General features: G+C 48.1%; 2 protein-coding genes and 1 long non-coding RNA gene across 5 annotated transcripts in view; 2 read left to right on the forward strand and 1 right to left on the reverse strand.

The window, feature by feature from the left end:
- The first annotated feature begins 3358 nt into the window (after positions 1–3358).
- LOC136019780 (uncharacterized) lies at positions 3359–17149 on the forward strand. Its single transcript, XR_010615036.1, has 3 exons — positions 3359–3565; positions 5352–5456; positions 16488–17149. It is a non-coding gene; the product is annotated as an uncharacterized LOC136019780 (long non-coding RNA).
- Positions 6131–8449, reverse strand: LOC136019779 (thymosin beta-12-like). Its single transcript, XM_065690338.1, has 3 exons — positions 8417–8449; positions 7412–7519; positions 6131–6453 (listed from the first exon to the last, which is right to left on the reverse strand). Exons 2-3 carry the CDS (start codon positions 7509–7511, stop codon positions 6416–6418), a joined length of 138 nt encoding a protein of 45 aa, XP_065546410.1. The 5' UTR covers positions 7512–7519; positions 8417–8449; the 3' UTR covers positions 6131–6415.
- A 1433-nt stretch (positions 17150–18582) lies between the features above and the next one.
- The window catches only part of FAM13B (family with sequence similarity 13 member B), a 49391-nt gene continuing 47595 nt past the window's right edge, over positions 18583–20378 (forward strand). For all 3 annotated transcript variants that reach the window (XM_065690334.1, XM_065690337.1, XM_065690336.1), the window contains exon 1: positions 18583–18847. The gene's annotated coding sequence lies outside the window, so the exon portion shown is untranslated. The remainder of the gene's footprint in view (positions 18848–20378) is intronic.

Consider the following 20378-nt stretch of genomic DNA (forward strand, 5'->3'; position numbering starts at 1 on the left):
ATGGTCACCCGCGGGTGTTGGTGGCTGGCACATTTACTTCAGTGTCACAGGGAGACGTTTGGGCATGGCGCTGGGGTTTGTTTTCCAGCCCGTTCTGAGGAATGAGCGCTATTTTAGGTGAAGCTCTTTTATTTCCACCTTGGCTGTGCACCACTGAGTGCTTCAGACAGAAAGCTTATGAAAGCAGCTAAGGTAAAGCTTCATTAGTCCTTTGTACAGCCAGAAAATAAAGGAAGCTGCAGTCAGCACCATCGAGGCAGGTCTTGTCTGAAATGGGCTTCTGTTATCTCTTGTGAGCAGGGAGGCTGATTCCTGTAGCTGATACGGCCACGTCGGTGTCCTGACACTTCCAATTCCCTGGGTATTCCTGAAACACATTAAGAGGGAAGTAAAACTAAATTGGAGCCCTGGCCGTGCACATTGTGCTTGGGATGTTAAAGCAGCCTGGTAATAAAATGGAGCCAGGGGCAGGTTAAAGCAGAGATGTGGTGGTTTGGGGTGTGTTAAAGGAGGTGATGCCGGTGTGGACCCAAGCAAGGCGTTACCAGGCGAGGTCCATGCCGGAGCGGGTGTGAAGCATCGCCGTGGGCTTGGGTTACCCAGCTCCTACTGAAACAGGAGCCTGGACAGGGCAGGGATCGAGTCATGAGGAGTGATGGGGAGGCTGGAGCTGTTTTAAAGCCATCATGAAGCTGTTACAGCACTGTCAGCTCTTGCTGCTCCTGCTCCATGGAGGGAAGGGCTCCAGGAGTGATGCTGCTGCCCCAGGGCATCACTGCTGCCTCCATCCCCTGCCCTTGCGCTCAGCTCCACAGGGTCTGCCTCAGCCAAAGCATCTCACAGCTGATTCCTCCATGGCTAAATGAACGCTATAGGACCCACACATGGGTTTCTTTAACACTGCGAGGTGGTGACCTGGTGCTGGTAGGGATGGGGGAACCAGTCGTGGTCAGGCGTGACCTGGGGTAGCTTCCATGATGGGACAGAAAGAGAAACCCCCAGTTCTCCTCTCTGAGGAGGAGAATTATTTCCAGCCCCACAAGGAAACAAAGCAGACCAAGAGGGATCATTTTCCCCACACAAGGCGCTGTTTGAGAACACCCACTCACAGTCACACGTTGGTTTTTTTCCTCCCTGCTTGTTACAACATTGCCAAAAACTTGACACTGAATTGGCCTCTAAATTCACGGAACCAGCCTAAAATTCCTGAGATTGTTGGTTTACTCTGAAAAATCTCAGTCTTTTCACGCAGTGCCTGTTGTTGGAGCCCCAAAAGACCCTATTCCCATGTGTGTCAGACCACAGAAGCTAGAAACCCCCTTTTGCTGCCCCATCTCTCGTTCCTCTGATTTCCCCATCCACCCAATGAATTCTGGAGCCGGGCCCTGAAGCAAACAGTGGTGTCGGGGGATTCACAGCCGATAGTAGGAGTTGTCAAGAGCTGTTGTCAGCACAGTGTGCGAGATGTGTGTGAGCCACCCCCAGCGACTGTTCCTTCCCAAGCCAGCCCCTCTGACAAGACAGGAAGCACACGGAGCCTTTCCCAGCACAGAGTCCCACTGCAGACGATGGAAGCGGAGCTTACCCTGCTCTCAGTGGGTTTGAGCTGCGGGAGCACCCACACACACGCACGGCCCGGCTCCTACGCACCCCGGCTCAGCTCCGACCATCCCCATGCTGTGCTGCGTGCCCAAGGCTCAGCAGGGTTTGGGGCCGGGTGCCCCGGATCGGGTGGGGATGGCTGGAGCTCACCGGGCACCCCCGGACCCGTGGGGAGGGAGCAGGAGCAGGGGCCGGGAGCGCCTGCCCCGGCAGGACACCGCGGCTTTGTGCGCTGCGTGCGGTGTGGGGGCCTGCCCTGCTCGGCACCGGGCGGCTGCTTTCAACGGGACGATCGTTTCCACGCTGTGTTTTGGGGAAACAAGGGGCGAGCTGGGCAGAGGCACCAGGGAGACCCTGGCTGCTTCTGCTCCGGTTCCTGCTGCCGTGGCACCCTCCTTCCCGTGTGCCTGCAGCTCAGGCCCCGATCCCACCGAGCTTGGGTCAGCGTGCTCGCTCGTTCCCCTCTTTTCTTTCCCCATTCTCCTCGCAGGAAAGGTCTGTGCTGCGTCGGGAGCACCACTGACAGTGAGCGAACACAGAGGCGATGGTCGTAACCGGCAAATTGAAGTCTTCATCTTCATGGAGTGGGTTGGGTTAGAAGGGACCTTAAAGCCCATCCAGCTCCAACCCCTGCCACGGGCAGGGACCCCTTCCACTGGAGCAGCTTGCTCCAAGCCCCTGTGTCCAACCTGGCCTTGAGCACTGCCAGGGATGGGGCAGCCACAGCTTCTCTGGGCACCCTGTGCCAGCGCCTCAGCACCCTCACAGGGAAGAGCTTTGTAACATCTAATCTAGATCTGCCCTCTTTCAGTTTTAAGCTGATTGATAGGCTGAGGAAGTTGGGGCTGTTCAGCCTGGAGAAGAGAAGGCTGCGTGGAGACCTCAGAGCAGCCTTCCAGTACCTGAAGGGGGCCTATAGGGATGCTGGGGAGGGACTCTTTGTCAGGGACTGTAGTGACAGGACAAGGGGTAACGGGTTCAAACTGAAACAGGGGAAGTTTAGATTGGATCTAAGGAGGAAATTCTTTCCTGTTAGGGTGGTGAGGCACTGGAATGGGTTGCCCAGGGAGGTTGTGAGTGCTCCATCCCTGGCAGTGTTCAAGGCCAGGTTGGATGAAGCCTTGGGTGGGATGGTTCAGTGTGAGGTGTCCCTGCCCATGGCAGGGGGGTTGGAACTGGATGATCTTGAGGTCCTTTCCAACCCTGACTATTCTATGATTCTGTGATTGCCTTCATCACTGCAGAGCAGGACCCAAAGATTTGCTGTGGGATGCCTCAGCAGCCACAGGGCCAATGACCCAAATAAGAGAGAACACCCAAACGTATTTGGGAAACAACCTCACAGATGCTTTGGGCTCAGTGTGTGGTGTCTGAGCTGGGGCTGGCGGGATCTCCGGGGCTTTTAGCTCCAAGACACACAAACACGTGCCCTCTCCTCGGGAGAACTAGGTCCAGGGTTTCACTGTTACCCAGTGCCTGCCTAATGGGATTTATGAAATCAGCCAGCTCCTGTGTGATAATGACAGGAATGTGGATTTCCTCTGCTCACGGAGGCAGTGCAGAGCAATTAGAGGTGACTCACAGGGCAGGTGGACCCAGCCGTGATCCCAAGAGGGCTGGCCCTGGGATGCAGGGGTAAGGCTGGCTCCATGGCGGTGCCAAGGAAGCAGGTGTTTATCAGCATATAATGAGTTCTTCGCTGTAACTGGAGGAGCAGGGAAGGTTCTTCATTTAGAGGGGTTGCAAGGTGATGTCTCCTTATGCGAAGGACCCAAACAGCAAAGGGCTGTTGCTGATTGGCAGAAGTATTTAAGCTTCCCACCTGGAGCAGGTCGAGCTTCCTGATGAAGCTGTCTGCAGCTCGGCTGTCCCCAGCGTGGTGTATGGGAAGGGATCACAGCTCCTGGAGAGTGGGGTCATTGGAGAGCCTCAGCGCTGGAGGATGCTCTTCTGGGGAGTGAAGGTCAGGAGCAGGTTAACACCGGAACGTGTCCCCCAGGTGTGGATAAGGGGTTTGGTCTGTAGCTCCCTGGCAATGGTGGGGACAAACATTTCCTCAGTACAATGACTGGAATGACGACAATTCACTGTCTCAGCCTTAAACATGAGCAGTTTCCTGGTCTGCGTCCCCAGCCTGCCCCGCAGATAAGGGCTGCGCTGCTCTTTGGTTAAGATAACAGGGAGACAGGCCTGCCCCTGCTCCTGGCAGATCTTAATCTCATGCTCCCGTTCCTGGGCTGAAGTGGTTTCACAGAGCAGCAAAGGGGGACGCTTCTCAAATCAGGTATTGTAACTGCGCGTCCTTAAGCCTCTCTTAACCTGCTAAAGGTGAAAGAAAGCCCCCAGACCCTGCCGTAAAGCTGAGTTCCACCTGGGGCAGGAGGGTGAGAGGTGGGAAGATGTGGCCTTTATCCTGGTGGAGCTTTTCCTGGTGGGCAGCTCCTGTGTTCTCTGCTGAGCCCTACAGCTTCCGCAGTCAGATCCAGGGGTGGGGAACCTGGCTGGGGTCTCATCTCCATCACCTTCCCAATGGGGTGAGACAAGCACTGGCACTATGGGTTTATGGGTCAGGCTTTAAATGCAAACACCTAAATCAGGAGGAGGTTTCATGGGGGCAGAATGAGTGGCACCAGGAGCAGCCCCGAGCCAAGTGCTTGGATAAATCTGGTATCTGCAGAGCTGTCGGCAGTGCTCTGATCTCCTGTATCACCCCTTAGAGCCACGCTGCTAATCCTTTCTATCTGTGCAAACATGAGAGGACAATCTCTGTTGTTTCCTTGCTCTGGCTACACCTTCCTTCCCTTCTAGCCACAAAGTGCAGGCTTGAGGATGCAGCCCGGACCTTGAGTCTCTGGGAGCACAGACACTGGCCACTGATTCAGCCCTGCCAAAGAGGGGTTTAGTGCTTTACAGCGCTTTGTGCTGAGCGAGTTGGCAGGTGCCTGAGCTGGCAGAGAAGGAGGGAGGTCGTCGTGTGGAACAAAGCTCTGTCTCCTGGCAAAAACAATGAGAGAGTCTGGTCTGCGGGCTTGGGTACCCGCTGAGCGCAATAGGGTGCTTCAAAATCACCCTGTGGCACAGCAGGGAGTAGTGTGGATGGATGGTGTTACCTGCACTTGTTTCCAGCTGGTGTTGCTGCTCCAAGTGTGATCTCTGAACTCCTTCTCCATGCATGAGCCATCATCACGGCAGATATTTAACCAGTGTCAAAGGCTCTTTCACCCATAAGCATGTGGGGAGGGTGTGAGTCACAAAGAAAATAGCACCGTGTTCGTTGTTGCTCACATTATTCACCTTCTACATAAAAATGAATATTAGTAAACCCAGCAGACCCTAAAAATACCCCAGCCTTTAGAATCAGGCACCAAGGGGAGTGAGGTCCTCAAAGGAGAATGTGCAGAAACCCTTGGTCCTGAAAAGAAAGCAGCAGCACCATTAAACTGAGTGGCGATCGAGGCAGCAGACTTTTTGCTCCTTTGAATTTCCCTGCCATTAACAAAGCCCTAACTCCAGTCCCTAGTCCTGCGTGCTGTGTTCCCTGCGGGCTCTTGGCCACCTCTGTTTGCTTTCTGTTGGCACCAGAAGTCACCCATTCTGTGGCTACGCTGCCACTGTTTAATTGCAGTTGTGACTCTTCACGTTAAATGTCAAGTGCCAAACCACCCTGAAGTAAACAAGACCTTTCTAAAGATCACCGTGACCATTTGCTTCTGTTTTCTGAAGGCTGGTTTCTGCCTCCCTTTGTGCAGGTATAAACCCAGAGGAACCCTGTGGAAGTACCCAGAATCATTCCCGTTTCACAGCACAAGCAGCACCACACTGATGCTCCAGGGACAGCAGTTCACCTTCCCAGGGTAAGCACTTGCTTTTCTATTATGACTGCAAATTAATTCCAGACATAACGTGGTACCCTGTAACTGAGAGTCCCCTGAGCTGGTACCAGGGTCTGGTTTTGCCAATAGTGAGGATGCACTGAGGTGGGGATGTTCTTGCACCACCAGTAATGGAGATTTAGGGCATCCCTGCTTCCTTTGAAGCTGTGTGTCTTATGCCCCTGTGCTGCCCTCTCATCCCAGAAATCAGTGCAGTAATAACTTTTCTTTCCTTCTCCCACCTTCCTGTGTTGCTTGATATTAGATAGGCCAAAGGCTACATGTGCTGCTCTTGTCCCATAGTTGACTGGATCTTGACAGGCTGAAGAGAGAAAAGATGTTGTGGAGAGGGTGCTGCAGCCCTACTCCCATTTGGGATGTTAATTTGAGCATTTCCTCAGGCCAGCCCTCAATTTTTCATGGAACTTATAAGCAGGTTCTTGTCTCTGAGACCTCTAACCTGCTGCTGGATAGGACTGAAGCAGGCCAGCAACTTCCCATCGTACTCACACCTGCTGCCAGGCTGGGTTGACCTGGGTGTGCTCTTTAGATGCTGTGGCAGTGCAAACAGAGCAAGAAGGATGCCAGTAGGAGTTGCAGTGTAAACCCTATTTCTGCAAGGCTCAAAGACAGCTCAAGGTCAGAAGAAACCTGTTTATTGTGAGGTTGAGGATAACAATTTTTATGCGAATTGCGCTTTTTTGGCAAGTAATGGGGTTGATACAGAACTTGGGATTACAGTTTTAAGAGTACAAATACACAGTATCTTGCTCAACAAACACAAACCAAACTTATTCCCCAGGAACATTAAATGAGCAAATGTTTGCTAAAATAAATGGGGAACAAACCCATTTTGGGGGGTGGGAGGGACAAAACCAACAACCCAACTTGGAAGCCAAAACCCCACTGAAGAAGCAGCAGTCACATCTTCGGCTTTGCGCTCAGGCTGTACTTTCACTTTGCTTTTCCTGTTCGATAGCTGCCAGAAAAACAGAGGAAACAAAACCATCACTCAATAAACATTGTAATGATTCTGTAGGATGCACATTCCTGTGGCCATTTTTAAAGCCAGAGGATGGTAAATCCCCACTCGCTCTCTTTGGCCACCCTGGAAATGCCAGCTCATTCCCATGTAGGGTGTAGTTCATGATGTGCAAACCTCATCTTGTATTTACAGCTTGAGCACTGGTAGGGATAATAAACCAGGAAAAAGCAGGTATCTTATCTGCACAGTGTGTCTCCATAGCTGTCAATATTAACACATCCTTAGTGATAGTGTTATGAAGGAAACTGCTCACAAAGTCCGGTCCAAATGGAGTGAAATGGCAGGTTGAATGGGAATTACAAGAATGATCTGGCTGCCTGTGCACAGTGCATGTGCCATCCTGCATGAGGAAAGCTTCCTTCTTAAGTAAGATTGCCTGGTAGATAAGGATGATGATGGGTTTCTCTTGCAGCCTTACTCCCAGAGAAGGTGCCTGGATCATTCACGGCCAGGGCTGACAGCAGGTACCAGTGGGGGGCAGCAGCTCATCTGCCTGATAACACCAAATCCAGAGCCCAGGCACCTTCGCGGATGCTGCCAGAGATGCAGAAGGGTTCCCCTGTGCGTTTGTGCCTCCAAAGAGGCTGGTAACATGGCAATTACAAACAGTTTGATCCTGTTACATGCAAGTAGCAGAAAAACTAGTCTTGCTTTTAGCAGAAGCAAGAGCAATCCCATCAGAAAGGCTTTTTCAGGCAAAATACACCATTGGTTACAACTATTCGTATCCTTGGCAGCCCAACACAGAGTACAAGTCTTAGTATTATCCCCAGTTAAAGTCAGGGATGAGTTTGAGCCTCTAATCCTGTGATTAGTATTCATTTTGCATATGAACTGCATTACAGATTGTGTCCTTGCCACTCGTAGTTCAAAGAGCCTCGTAAGCACTTACTTTCTTTAGTGGGCAGTGGATTTTTCTCTCTGGTTTCTGTCTTCTTCAGCTTGGTCTTGTCAAACGTTTCAATTTCTGCAAAATCTGGTTTGTCGGACATGGTGGGTGCTGACAAAGAAAGGAAAAACACACCCGGGGCTTCATTAACCAGTGCTGTGCTTTCAGCCGTCTGCAAAGCATTTGCTGCTCAGAAGCAAGACTATGAGAATACCATCAAAATGCTTATTGAAATACCCCCCCCCCAAATCTAACACCTTGGTCTGGGACCTCTCCCTGAGGCTTGGCTCATACAGAGTTAAAGAGGAAAGGCATAAATAGGATTTTATTGCAATTTCTCAGCTGCAATTTCTCAGAAAAATCGTATTTTACACATGGAAACAAGCATATCTCAGTAAAGACAATGCATTAACTGCCAATAACCCACGGTGCCTCCTGACGTAAACCTCTATTTTAAGCAATGCTGCTAACCAGAAAGTCTACAATAAAACTCAAATCCAATCTGAACAAAGAGCTTCAATTCTGATTTGGTTTTAATTCATAGGATTTGCCTTTACTCCAAGCACCCTGTCCTGAGTGCATACATACCCTGTATGCATGAGCTGCTGTGGACACTTGTGCTTAACAATAGAGGACCGGTTCACCCAGCCCTTTGTTTGCTCTCACACTCAATATCCCAGTTGCAGGCTCAATGGGTTTGATTATGCTCTATCAGAAGAGAAATCCACAAAGCACAACGGCATTCAGCACTTCACCTGTCAAAACTTCCCTAATCCAATCCTTGGTTTTAACAGAAATTCAAGTTAAAATCCAGCCTGGCCATTATTCCCCTTATTTCCACGGAGTTTCCCATCAAGGCGAGGTTCGGCCCGGAGATGGCTGATCTAATTGTATTTTTAGCTTCCTAAAGACAATCAGATTTCATTGCTATCTGCACTGAGACAACAGAAGTAAATATTCACAGGGAAATAAAAGCAATTACAAGCTACCAAACCCACATGGCATTACCGTCTGCTGCTCTCTCCTCAGCTGCTTGGTGGCCGTCTGAGGCAGTGTGAGTTGAAAAAGGTCAGGGTAATCCCTCCTCTCCTCTCCTTTCCTCTCCTCCCCCCGCCCGAGCCCATCGCTATTAATATTGATTAGTTTAGTGCTGGGATTGCTCAGCGTTCAGGGAAAGGACAGATTGCTGCTGCAGAAAGTGCACGAGGGAGGGAAATGGGAAAACTGACGTGGAAAACCGCCAAAGTACAGCTTGGATTTTCTTTTTGCCTTTCTCCTCATTTACCAAGATGATCATACTGAAGTTTCCATTCCTGCTCTTCTTTTACAATGGTGAGGTTTGGAGTTAAAGTGAGGTTTGAGATCATTTAAGGGCTGCTGCTTCTGGATTAGTTTGTAGGGGAATTCTGGGTGCATTCAGCATCGTATCTGGGGATCATCCCCAACCTGCTTGCTCCCTGTTCTACACCCATACTGGTGGCATTGACCACACTGGAATTGCTTGTAGGAACATCTTCAGTTGCAGCAAAGGGAGAATGCACTGTGGTGCCATATGGTATAACCCACATAAACCTTTAAAATGGCTAACAGCCTTTGTATTTGCAAGACACATTAGACGCACATTAGATTATTTGCACATTAGATGTGTAAATAGCCACCTGCTAGAGCTGCTGCTGTCGAGGGCTGAGGACATCCCTGTGACCACGACATGGCTCCAGCTATGCAGCACAAAACTTGGGGAATGGTTTTTGGAGTTTGGAAGGGCCTCCCTAGATACCAGCAGGGGTTTCCCCTTGTGTAACTTTAGATGTCTCCATCTGAATTACTTGCCTAGACCCTAATCAATAGGGAGGCAACTAACCTAGGATGAAGTTAACTGTGCCCTCCGAGTATCCGGGTTTTTCTACTGACTATAAAGGGAGCCTGGACAATGAGCTCGGGGAGACAGAGATGTCTCATGGCTGACCGAGAACACCAGAAAGGTGCTGTGGATCTTTCTGTTGGCATAATATGCTTAGGTGGAGTGGGTTTGAGACTGATTTGTGTGGGAGGAGAAAATGGGTTTAATGTGTTTAAACATGGTTTTAAGGACCTCTTCTTGCAGTGTTTGCTTACGTTAAAAAAATTAACAGGTTTGTGGTTGGACTGCATGATCTTGGAGGTCTCCTTAAAAGGCCTCTTAAAAGGGTAATGGCTTTAAGTTGAAAGAGGGGAGATTTAGGTTAGACATTAGGAAGAAGCTCTTCCCTGTGAGGGTGGTGAAGCGCTGGCACAGGTTGCCACTGAACTCAGCCCTCTGCAAAGCTGGCTGTGCTGCTTCTGGACCTAAGATTGTCCTGGCAGCAATGTACCTACATTTCTGTAAGCCTAAAAGCTCCGGTGACTTGAGCAGGCTGGCTCAGTTACTTCTGCACTTGCACTGACTGTCCACACCAAATCAATGTGTGAGTACCAGTCATACTTAGGGTCAGGACTCGGTTCCTTTGCTTCCATCCCATTAGTCCAACCAATTGTCAAAAATAGAAAGCTGTGTTTTTGACCAAAACCCCCTGGGAATAAGCAGGAAGGCAGCCACTGGGTGAATATTCAGTGTAAGCCATGGCTGAGATTTGGCACTGAACAGTCTTAGTGTCTGTTTAAAAAGAGAGCATTAACCTTTTCTTGTTAGGGTAGACACCAGATTTAGGAGATCAGAAAAGACTATAGAACACAATCTGAATGATTCATGAACTCAGGCAGCTGATGAGTTTCAGTTTTCTAAACATTTGTCCATTTTTACAAGTAACAATTAGAATTCCTATTATGAAGAGATTACAAGGGCCAAACCTCTTAAACTTTTAGACTGGCACAAATTCTCTTAGAGGTAGAAATGAAGTGTTCAGGACAGCAAAGCAGAATAAAGACACTTCTGGCTTTCTGTGTACAGTCACAGGCTGGGCCCCTCACATCCACAGCAGAGCTCAGGCTTTCCTAAACACACAAAGACTGCGTGGCCACGCTCGTTTTTCCACCACCACCATTTTCATTGCATGATTTATCAGCAGACCTAGTATTAAAACCAGTTTGAGATCTATTGTTTGGGGGTTTAGGTTGCAGATGAGCAGGTTTTTAACTGATATTAGGTTGGGTTTCTCAGGAAGGTGCAATAGTGTTTGTCCATGTAATATAATGATGAGAAATTACATGTTCCCATCCTCAGTGGAAATGAGTAGATACTCATCTCCATAACAAACATCTTGACCGTTGCATAAAGTCCTTGTCAAGTTTCTGTAGCTTTCAAGTTCACTACTGTGGTCAAACACAGCTCGTGCTGGGTTCAAACCTCATGTTTACATACTCTGTGCCGGACAAACAGCCTTATGTGGTTTTCATAAGGAAAGTTTGGAGTTTGGCCTGAGGGCATTGTGTACTGCATTGAGGCTGGTCACAGAAGCAAAGATGGGTAGATAAGATTTTACTCAGCTGCCTTTTACTTTCACTGAGGAATGAAATATTCTTGCTATATGAGCAGCAGAGCAGTTATTTGGAAGGTTTTTAATGGCAGGATTTCAGAGTCTCCACCTTCAGTAAGGGGAACATGGCATTTACCTGGCCTTAGGACAATTGTGGTAGCAATGAACCTCAACAATGAACTTTACAGATCCCATACGCATAATGCATGTAAAGCCATACTGGTGTGGCTATGTCTGAAAAGCTGCCTCGGATACAATGGCAATTTCATTTAATTTCAATCTGCTGCCAAAGGATGGAGAGCTGAGTCAAACCTTCCAGGACTGACACCTCTGATTCCAGTGAGTCACCTGCTACCGACAGCATTAAACCGTGCCTGGCAGCACAAGCCACTGAGTGTCTGTCAGACACCCACAGAGAAACAGGGGAAAACAAATATTTGCTACCAGGATGCAGTAATAGGTGAGAGGAAATGTTTAAAGGCAGCTCAAGTGCAAAGGAACATTCAGAGGAGAGTCTGAAGAGTGTGGCTGGGAGGTTTGGAGCCTGCTGCCACTTGGCTTTGCCACTTGGCTTTTTCCCTTGGCTGCCGTCACTTGGAAACAGGGAGCCCAGCCTGCATGGGGCTGGGGCTGCAGGGACCTACATATGAGGGCTATGGCCTTTCAATGGGCTGGGAGGATGCTGTGCTCCTGAGAATGCCAAGTTTCATGGAGATTAGGTGGGCAACTGCAAGAAGAAGGGGATTCTTTCTCTTTGGTGCACCAGTGGGAATCAGATCACATCTCTTTCTATGTGGAGCTGAGGAGGGACAAAGCACCCTATCGCGAGCAGCCGGTTCGAGGAACAGACGCTCGAGCAGATCAGTGTCTGTAGCTGAGCCAATAAGCTGACACAACTGATTTTATAATCACATTAGTGCTGTCTCGAAATACCGCACCCACTCAAATATAACAGTGATTTCGTTTTCAAAACCTTGTGGTATTTTTGGTGCTAAAGGTAGGGGATTAATTTTTCAAGGTCAAAGGCTGGGCTAGAATCTACAAGCACCCTCATTCCTTTAGGGCCCTATGAGCACTGAGCACCTTCCAGAAAGGCAGCAGGATTGCACGTGTTCTAAACTATCCTTAGGTTTCCCGTCCTTAGGGGAACAGGAGGGAAAAAAAAAAGACTACAGCTTCACTGAAAGGGTTTTCTTAGTTCTCTTTGTGCCTTTTGTTCCGTCTTGCTGCCAAAAAAAATATCCATGTTTGGGAACAGAGACAGGTTCCCAGGCTAAGAGACAATGAATCCTGGGGGTGTAAGGAAGGAATGATCTCTCTTTGGCAGAGCGTCTGCCGTAATGCTGCGCTGCTGCTGGGTAAATGCTTGACTCCTGTCTTCTACTGTATGTTTTATCATGAACTAAGGTGCTTCATTTTCCTTATCGAGACTGTTGAACCTTAAGGGTAGGTGCATACAAAGGATGAGGGCAGAGGATGGTTGTAGATAGCCCTTCTGCTTGGGTTATTTTTTCCAACCCCATATTTTCAAATAGCTCTGGAGTTTAGACAGTCTCTACTAGGAGTCCCCTTGTAGCAAAGAGCAGAAAGAGAAAACATAAGCTAGTGGGAGTGGAAATTTCCTCTCCTCCTCTTTTTTGGTCTTATAAAACTCAGTGTGGGGGTGAATTTTTACAAGTTTAAGCAGATGGAGATTCTTGCAACAGAACTTTCTTGAGAGCTGACCCAAAGTGTGTCTTCAGCAGAAAGTACTTGGCTTCAGCCTGGCCTTTTCTAGCAAAATGTGGTGATCCCTGTGTGCATTATTAAAGGAAAAAAAATGAATACAAAATGTCCATGCACATGCTTCTCTTCCAAAGACAGGGTGGGGAAAGAAGCATGTGATGTGTTAGTCACATTAGTTACTATGGTATGGAGCACATGACAGTTTGTGATGAATACGGTCTGGAAATGCTAGTTCAGCGTGAATTCCAGTCTTTACTAACAGTCCTTTTTGTCTCTCTGTCTCTGGACAGAAGCCTCTCTTGCAAACAGAAGCTCTTAGGGAAAGGGTAAGACAGAGAAGTCTTGGGTGAGCCTGGGGAGCGTGCTCAATCACGGTTCTCAGTGCAGCTGCTCTGGAACTAAAGAATCCACTGTTGCATTTCTCACTCCTTTTGCTTTAAACAAAAGGAAAATCACCATTCCTTATGAAGATTAAACTGTGGCACCCAGTGTGCAACAAATAGATAAACAACCTAATCCAAGATAAGCTAATACAATCCAGAGATCTACTAACTTTATATTAACTTCAGATTATCGTTCCGTCTGGGGGAAAAAGACAGTGGGTCTGATTACACACCACATTTTGCTGGGGTAGGTACGGAGGCCATGGTATCCTCAGCCTCTGGGTTACGGGGTTGTGGATGTAGTTTTGATGGGCGCCTGCCCAGCACTTCTCTTTTAGTGCCAAATCATTTTTCAGTTTCAGCACCCTGGCACCTCCTGGTAGCTTAAGTAGGTTTTGTCTTCCGGGGAAAAGAAGATAAACCCTGAAGTTTTTCAGCTGCTTCAGGAAACAGGGCTGCTGAAGCAGAGGAACAAGACTAAGCAGCCGAGTGTCTTTTCTAGCTGATCTCTGTGAGCAATTTCCAGAATCAAAACCCGTATTTCTACTTGAAGGGATTCATACTTTATCTGTTCCCAAAATCATTTTCCAATTTTATAATCTTATGATGCAGAGTAAACCAAACACACAGGTATTACATACTGTGGATAACATCAACAATTATGTAAGGAAGGGGTAAACAGTTAAGTTCCACATCTGTTACCTTCTGCCTGTTCAAATGAAAGCTGCAAGTATGCTATGCTAAACGCTGGTTTTCTTCTCTAAAATGTAAAAAGAAACCACGCACACACACACAAGAAAAAACCAAAACAGGAAAGATGAGATTATTTTCCTCTCAGGGCATCCAAAGTGAACAGTTACAACCTGACCAAACTAGAATGTTTTCAGTGAATACTTTTACAGCTTTTTCCTTACAAATGTATATAATGTGCAGAAATGGGTTGCAGTCTTATGAAAGTTATATCTTCATAGGAGGGTTAACTTGAGCTCTGTACACTCAAACTGACTCCTCTGGAGTCAGTATACTCTGTGTGTGAGTGGCCACACCATGAAATAACATGGGAGCAGCAGAGAGTGATTGTGTTGGCAACAGACAAATTGTACTAACTTGAACTCGAGCTTTCCCTAACTAAGGTTAAAGCACTACAGCAGCTTAAGATCCTTGTGAGAGCAAGGAAAGGGAATTAAGAAGGGATGGGGGTATTCAAGCTTTATTTCAAGTTAACTTTTAAGCAGAGACTAGCTTTAGGGCATGAGTTCACGTCCTCAGCCCAAACTGGTGAATGCAGAGAAAAGCAAAGAGGAAGTAAAAACCGAAAGTGTGTCATGTTGTCATTTTTGCCTGTCTGATGCATACATTGAATGATTTTTCCCTTTGGATGAATACTAGCTTGCATAAAATTCAAATAACTCAGCTGTCTACAGATGGGGGGAGGGAGTGTGGGAAGAGGAACAGAAGGAAGGAAATGGAACTGAGAAGATTGAATTAACCTTTCAATGTCTTGAATTTCAAGAAGGGAAGAATTATCTCCTCTTAAGTCTGTAAGCATGCAATTAAAATGTGAACAAGCCTTAAACCCCACATTTGCCCCATATTCCTAGATCTCTAGTTTAAAGACAGGTCTTACAAAACAGAGGTTCAGATACAGGAGGCAGGAAAAAAAATCTTATCCTTTGAATATCTATTTTAATCACAGAACTCTGGTAGAAAAATGAGTAAAAATGTCTGACATTTACATGGAACGTGTGCCTTTGATACTGAATTCAGTTTCAAAACATCCTTATGTATGTGTACAGTAATGGCAGACAATCCTCAAGAAGGTGAATCGTTTTCTCTGTGCTGGTTTCTGTTTCCATGAAATGAATTCTTTCAGGTATCTGCTTGAGCATTGTGAAGCTTCATTTGTTAATGCAGGGCAAAGCTTTAGAAAGGACTTTGATTCTTAAGTGCTCTGCTGGACTCTGTGAGTCAGAAGAATTAGATACCTGCTGATTAAGGAGCCTCCATGAAGAGTTATGGATGTCCAACGCAGCCAACGGTCTTGTGCTGGGCATCCTGAAATAAAGTATTTGTTAGAAAACTTTATAATGCTGGAAAAGACTCAGTTTGGGGACACATCCCTGTTTCTGGAGGAAATATGCAGGAAGAAAAAGCATTTTACAGAGCAACTAGCTGGAAACTGTTACTGTTTGTTAGTTCTTTGGTATTGAAAGGACTCATGTTTGTCAATACATTTGCAAGGTATCAATAGGATCCATTTAAGACACAAATTGAGTACTTCCAAGTCCAGGATAGTATATCAAATAATTTGCTTGTAAATGAAAAATTAAACCCAAAAGTAAATACTTTGCTGACATAGGGATAATTTTCCCGTGAAATAAAAGCTGCTGGCACACAATACACAGGTATTACAGCAGACAGTGTCTCACTTTGATTTCCATTTCCTCCTAGTAAGATAATGACCCAGCATGAAGGCAAAGAATTGCATGGCAGGATACCAGCTTTCAAAGCATCAGGAGGCATTGCAAAATTGATTCAAATTCTGGAGTATTCTAGTTTAGTTTCTACTAAGCCTTGTACAACAGTGAGCACAGTTGGGATAGAGATATTTTACTTTCATTGGCTTTATTTTCTGATGAGGGCTGTTGCTGGAATTAGACTTAAGTGGAGATGCAAGTTTTCAGAGAATATTTTTTCTAAGGTTGTACTAAGTCAGGACTGATATTGGGATCCATGATGGAAATATGGCTTCAGTTCTTCTGCAACAAATACTGGTAATCATCACTTGCGGTCATGAATGGCTCTCCCTGAAAACAAGGGATTTTTTTATCAGTAACCATCTCAGATCTACCAAGTTACTTTGTAGAATCTCTATAAAACTTTTAGGCTGAGCAACTTGGCTGGACTTGTAAGATTACACGCTGAGCTATAGAAATGGCTCACCCTTGGCGGTGTGGCTCTGGATATGGATTTACTGATGAGACAGGGATGCCATGGCACTCTGGCTCCTTGGTCCTAGGAGCCAGGGGCATCTGCCAAGCTCCTGGAGCTGTGCAGCAGCTGGGGAATGGTTCCCTCTGCTCGTGAGTAGCCTCACATTGGGGCCTTGTCACTGTGCAGGGCAGTGCATTGTCGTATGTCCTGACATGTGGGCGACAGTCCTATGTCATGTGGAGGGACTGCAGCCACACACTGCACGTACTGGGGATGCTCTGCATGTGCCTGTGTGTTCAGAGGGGGAAATGAGCCTGTGTGAGCTCCACAATGTCTTGTCTAGCCTGCCAAAACTGGGCTGGGTGTCTGCCTGCATGTCGTGTAAGCAGGAAGTTACAAAATGCTACTATAAAATCTGACCTGTGCCCTGATAAACACAAGGAGACAGATCCCACATAGCTCCATTGTAATTTTAAGCAGTGATCTTGAGAGGCAGACACCTTTGATTAGCTGTATTTTGGGGGTGTAACTACACAGCCACTCATTTAGTCGTTGCCTCCCTTCTCTCTATATTTACTGTTTTAGAAAAGGTGTCTAAAGCATCAGGACTCCCAGGTTCTCCTCAACCTTTCAGAAACAGGCAGCGAGAACACAAAGTGAGCAGAAAAGACTAAAATGGCAGCTTGGGACTGCATATGTCTGCCCCCTGCAAGGAACATTGGAAGTGTTTGAAAGGGAGGTAGGGTAAGCTGGCACGAAACAGGGCACTTGGAGCCAGTTCAGAGGAGGGAAGACGCTGCCTTGGACTCCAAACCAGTGAGCAGGTGCTGTGCAGTGCCTGCCTACCTGCCTGCCTCTGCTGTCTGTCTCCTCGCACTGCATGTGTTTTGTATGTCAGGTTTCTTGGCGTTTTAGTCCTGTCAACTGGCCAACGTATCTGCTGAAGAGCCAGCTGGAGTCCGCACTCTCCCGTGTTTCATCAACAGAATTGCCAGCTTGTTCTGATTCAGTATCTTTATTGTTGTCGACGAGGCTAAACGAATCAGAAAGAACACAGCTATGTATACAAAATGCAAATTCGGAAACCTCAGCCTGATGCGAGGAAACGTTATTAGCTGTTCAAGTGGAGAAATCTGCTGTGGAAGCAGACTGGCTGCAAGTACAGACCTCCCGAGAGCTCTGTATCCCCTGGCCCTACCCATTGTATTGTCTTTATACAGCACCTCCTAATGATACCACATCTTCTAATAGGGAAATAAAAGTTTAGATCTGATTAAAACCTAATCTGCTGTGGGACTGTGATTCTCCCTTCTTTGGATTCTAAATGTAAAACCTCTTAATGAGTGTTGTGAAGTATGTCTAGATAAATTTTAGAATCCATGTTGGAAAACCTGAAGCAAACCCCTCGCAGCTATTGGCAGTACTTTAGTTTCCATTAATCCCATCCTACGTCTTATCGGGGTTTTTTTTCTTGTCACATATTGTCAGTTTTTCACAGGGCGGAAAAAAAAAAGCTTTTCCTGTGAGGATTTTTTAGGAACTAAAATCCGAACTCCCTTAAATGCTTTATTAAACCCACCTCCTATGGCTGCTGGCACCGCGTGACAGAGAAAGCTGTTGTAGTTACAACATGGCATGTGGGAACCGCAGACTGCAAGGCACGGCTTTTAACACTTCTACTGCAAGCTCGCATCTCCTCACTAACTTATGCTGACTTAGTTTAAGGGTGCTAAATTGTGTATTTTGAGACACATTAGCTCTTTGTCAAAGGGCACTTCATTACTTCTGGTGTGCTTACACGTTGGAAATGTTTGGGAGCGATCACTTTTGATGCTTTGATTCAGGAAATACTTAAATATGGTTACGAGAAATGGAGAATCACAGAATCAGCTGGGTTGGAAAAGTCTTTTAAGATCATCAAGTCCAATCGCTCCCCAGCACTGCCAAGGGCACCACTAACCCATGTCTCTATGGGCCTTGTCTAGGTGGCTTTGAACACTTCCAGGGATGGTGATGCCACCCCATCCCTGTGCAGATGGTTCCAATGCCTATTACTCAGTGAACAAATTGTTCCTAATAAAAACCTTAGACTGGATATAAGGAAGAAGTTCTTTACCATGACGGCGGTGAGGCACTGGAGCACGTTACCCGAAGAGTGGCAAATGCTCCATCCCTGGCGGCGTTCAAGGCCGGGCTGGACAGAGCTTTGGTGCCATGGTTTAGTGTGAGGTGTCCCTGCCCATGGCAGGGGGGGTTAGAACTGGATTACCTTACGGTCCTTTCCAACCCAAACCACCCTGTGATACTAAGCAGTGGTGACACCAACTGCGGTCACTCTGGGCGCCTCCCAGCCCAAGGCAGGCGGGTGCCTGAGTCATTGTAAGGTTGATGAACGACAGAAAAACGCCAGTCCCCGGGGTGCGGTTCCCGGGTGCCGTGCGACAGTGCCTGAGGCGCCGGGCAGCTCGCGCCCATAACGGACAGCAGCCACCCCACTCGGGGCCGTCGGTTCCCCCTTACTGAGGCTCCATTCCCCCCCCGGGGCCCCACCGACGGCCGGAGACGGAGCCATTGCTACCGGCAGGACCCCTGTCCCCTCAGCTACCCTCAGCGCGACCCCGCCCCTCCCCTCCACACGTGACCCTGAGGGGAGGGGAAGGGGGGCCGCGCGCGCGCTGCACCTGTCAGTCAGCGCGTCACTTCCGCCAGTCGCCGCCGCTACCGTTGAGGGACCCCCGCTCGCGGTAGGCGCGAACGAGCGGCTGAGGGGGGGGGCACTGCACGGCGGCCCGGGGCGAGGGCACGGCGGCGGCGTGGCGAGGCCTTGCGGCGGGAGAGCGGAGCGGAGAGGAGAGGCCCGCGCCGGCCCCCGGGGTAGGAAGAGGCGGAGGAACCTGCTGCTTGGTGTGCTGAGGACGGCGGGGAGGGCGAGTCACCCGGCAACGGTGAGGGGCCGCGGGGCGCATGCGCGGCGCTGTGCGGGCTGGGGGTTCTGGTGGTCATGGTGGTGGTAAGGGGAGGGGGGGGGGGGGATGTCCGCCCCTCTGCCGCGGGGAGGGCGGCCCAGGCCGGGCCTCCGGTTCGGAGGTGGTTGAGGGGTAGGGACGGTGTGGCGTCAGGCTTCAGGAACCTTCTGGCACCGGTACGGGAGCGCGAACTTCCTCGTGTGCGCAGCGGCGGGCGCGCCGCAGGGCTGCGCGGTGCAGAAGTTGCTAGAGCCTCGCGGAGGGAGCTGTCAAGCGGTGCGCCCGCTTCCCGGGTTGCACTTGTGTGGCTGGGACCTCGGGGGCAGCCCTGGCAGCCTGCGGGGGTTTCTTGGCTCTTGCAGCAGAGTTGTCTGCCGAGCCTGTGCCCTCCTCCCACGGTGGATCAGCTCTGTTCCCCCCTGCGATGGGGCTTGGAGCGCTGACAGCGTTAGCCTGGTAGCTCCCTGCCAGCAAAGTTGTTCTTAAGAAGTTAAAGAAGGGTATTCACTAAATCTTGTGTGAATAAGGCAACGCTAGCACCGAGAGCACTAGCTTATGGGCACGGCACTCCATCCTGTGACTAAATGTATCTTCTGAGGAATCTGTCAGTGTGTCTGCTTCCATTGTTCTTGGAAGCTCCTTAGGGGTTTAAACGTTTGAGTGTAAATGCTTCTTGCTACCAGAAAGTTGCTTCAGTATGAGATGCTCCAGTGTTAGGGTACTTCTTCCAGGTTTGAAAAAAACACCCAACCGCAAAATAACTGCAATCAAACACTGCAGCTTGAACTTTTAATACTTAATTCTTACTCTGGAGTTCCATGGTCTGGCAGCACTTCTAAATTTGAACAGGGGAGGGGAAAAAGGTAACGAATGAAGAAAGTGAATAGCACCAAATCACTCCTGCCTGTTCAAGAAAAACAAAACTGACTATATAAAATGCAACACAGGTGTTTATTTTTTTTCAGGCACGTATTCCCAAGTGTCCTCAGGGATGGAATAGTTAGTCTGTGACTTCCGAATAAATTGTTGAACTGGATTAGCATTTAGGGTTGAAGTTTTTCTGTCTTCTGTGCAGTTTAATCTGCCAACATAAAAAAAGAAAAGAAAAAGCTACTTTGTGGGCCTGTATTATAACAAATTCACTGTCTCAGTCTGTTTCCTTTCCCTTTTTTTTACTACTTATTACCAGTAAACTGCTTTATGTGTTCTTTGCTGCATAGCTTTGAAGGTATTTACACTGTTTTTTTACCTGCTTTGTCTGGGTTTTGCATGTTGTCTAGCACCATAGGAATCCTTTCCTTGTCTTGACAATGTTACAACAAGGAATCAAATATCCCGATGTTTTGAAAGCATCAAACTGGAAATTCACAATATTATTTTAGAAAAATCAGTAGAGCGTTTCACGGTTACATTTAAAGATGTAAAGAAGCTCCTGATCATTTCTAATGCTTGCAGATTCTGACACGGACGATGTGTCAGAACATCTGAGCTTAGGAAATGACAGTTTGTA

This window comes from Lathamus discolor, chromosome 10 (assembly GCF_037157495.1).
Source record: "Lathamus discolor isolate bLatDis1 chromosome 10, bLatDis1.hap1, whole genome shotgun sequence".
Taxonomy (NCBI): Eukaryota; Metazoa; Chordata; class Aves; order Psittaciformes; family Psittacidae; genus Lathamus; species Lathamus discolor.

Bases quoted from the DNA above. Each gene is read 5' to 3' on its own strand.
- LOC136019779 (XM_065690338.1), bottom strand. From the start codon at position 7,511: ATGTCCGACAAACCAGATTTTGCAGAAATTGAAACGTTTGACAAGACC. The intron at 6,454-7,411 runs GTAAGTGCTTAC...TTTTTCTGGCAG, and splicing joins TCCACTGCCCACTAAAGAAA to CTATCGAACAGGAAAAGCAA.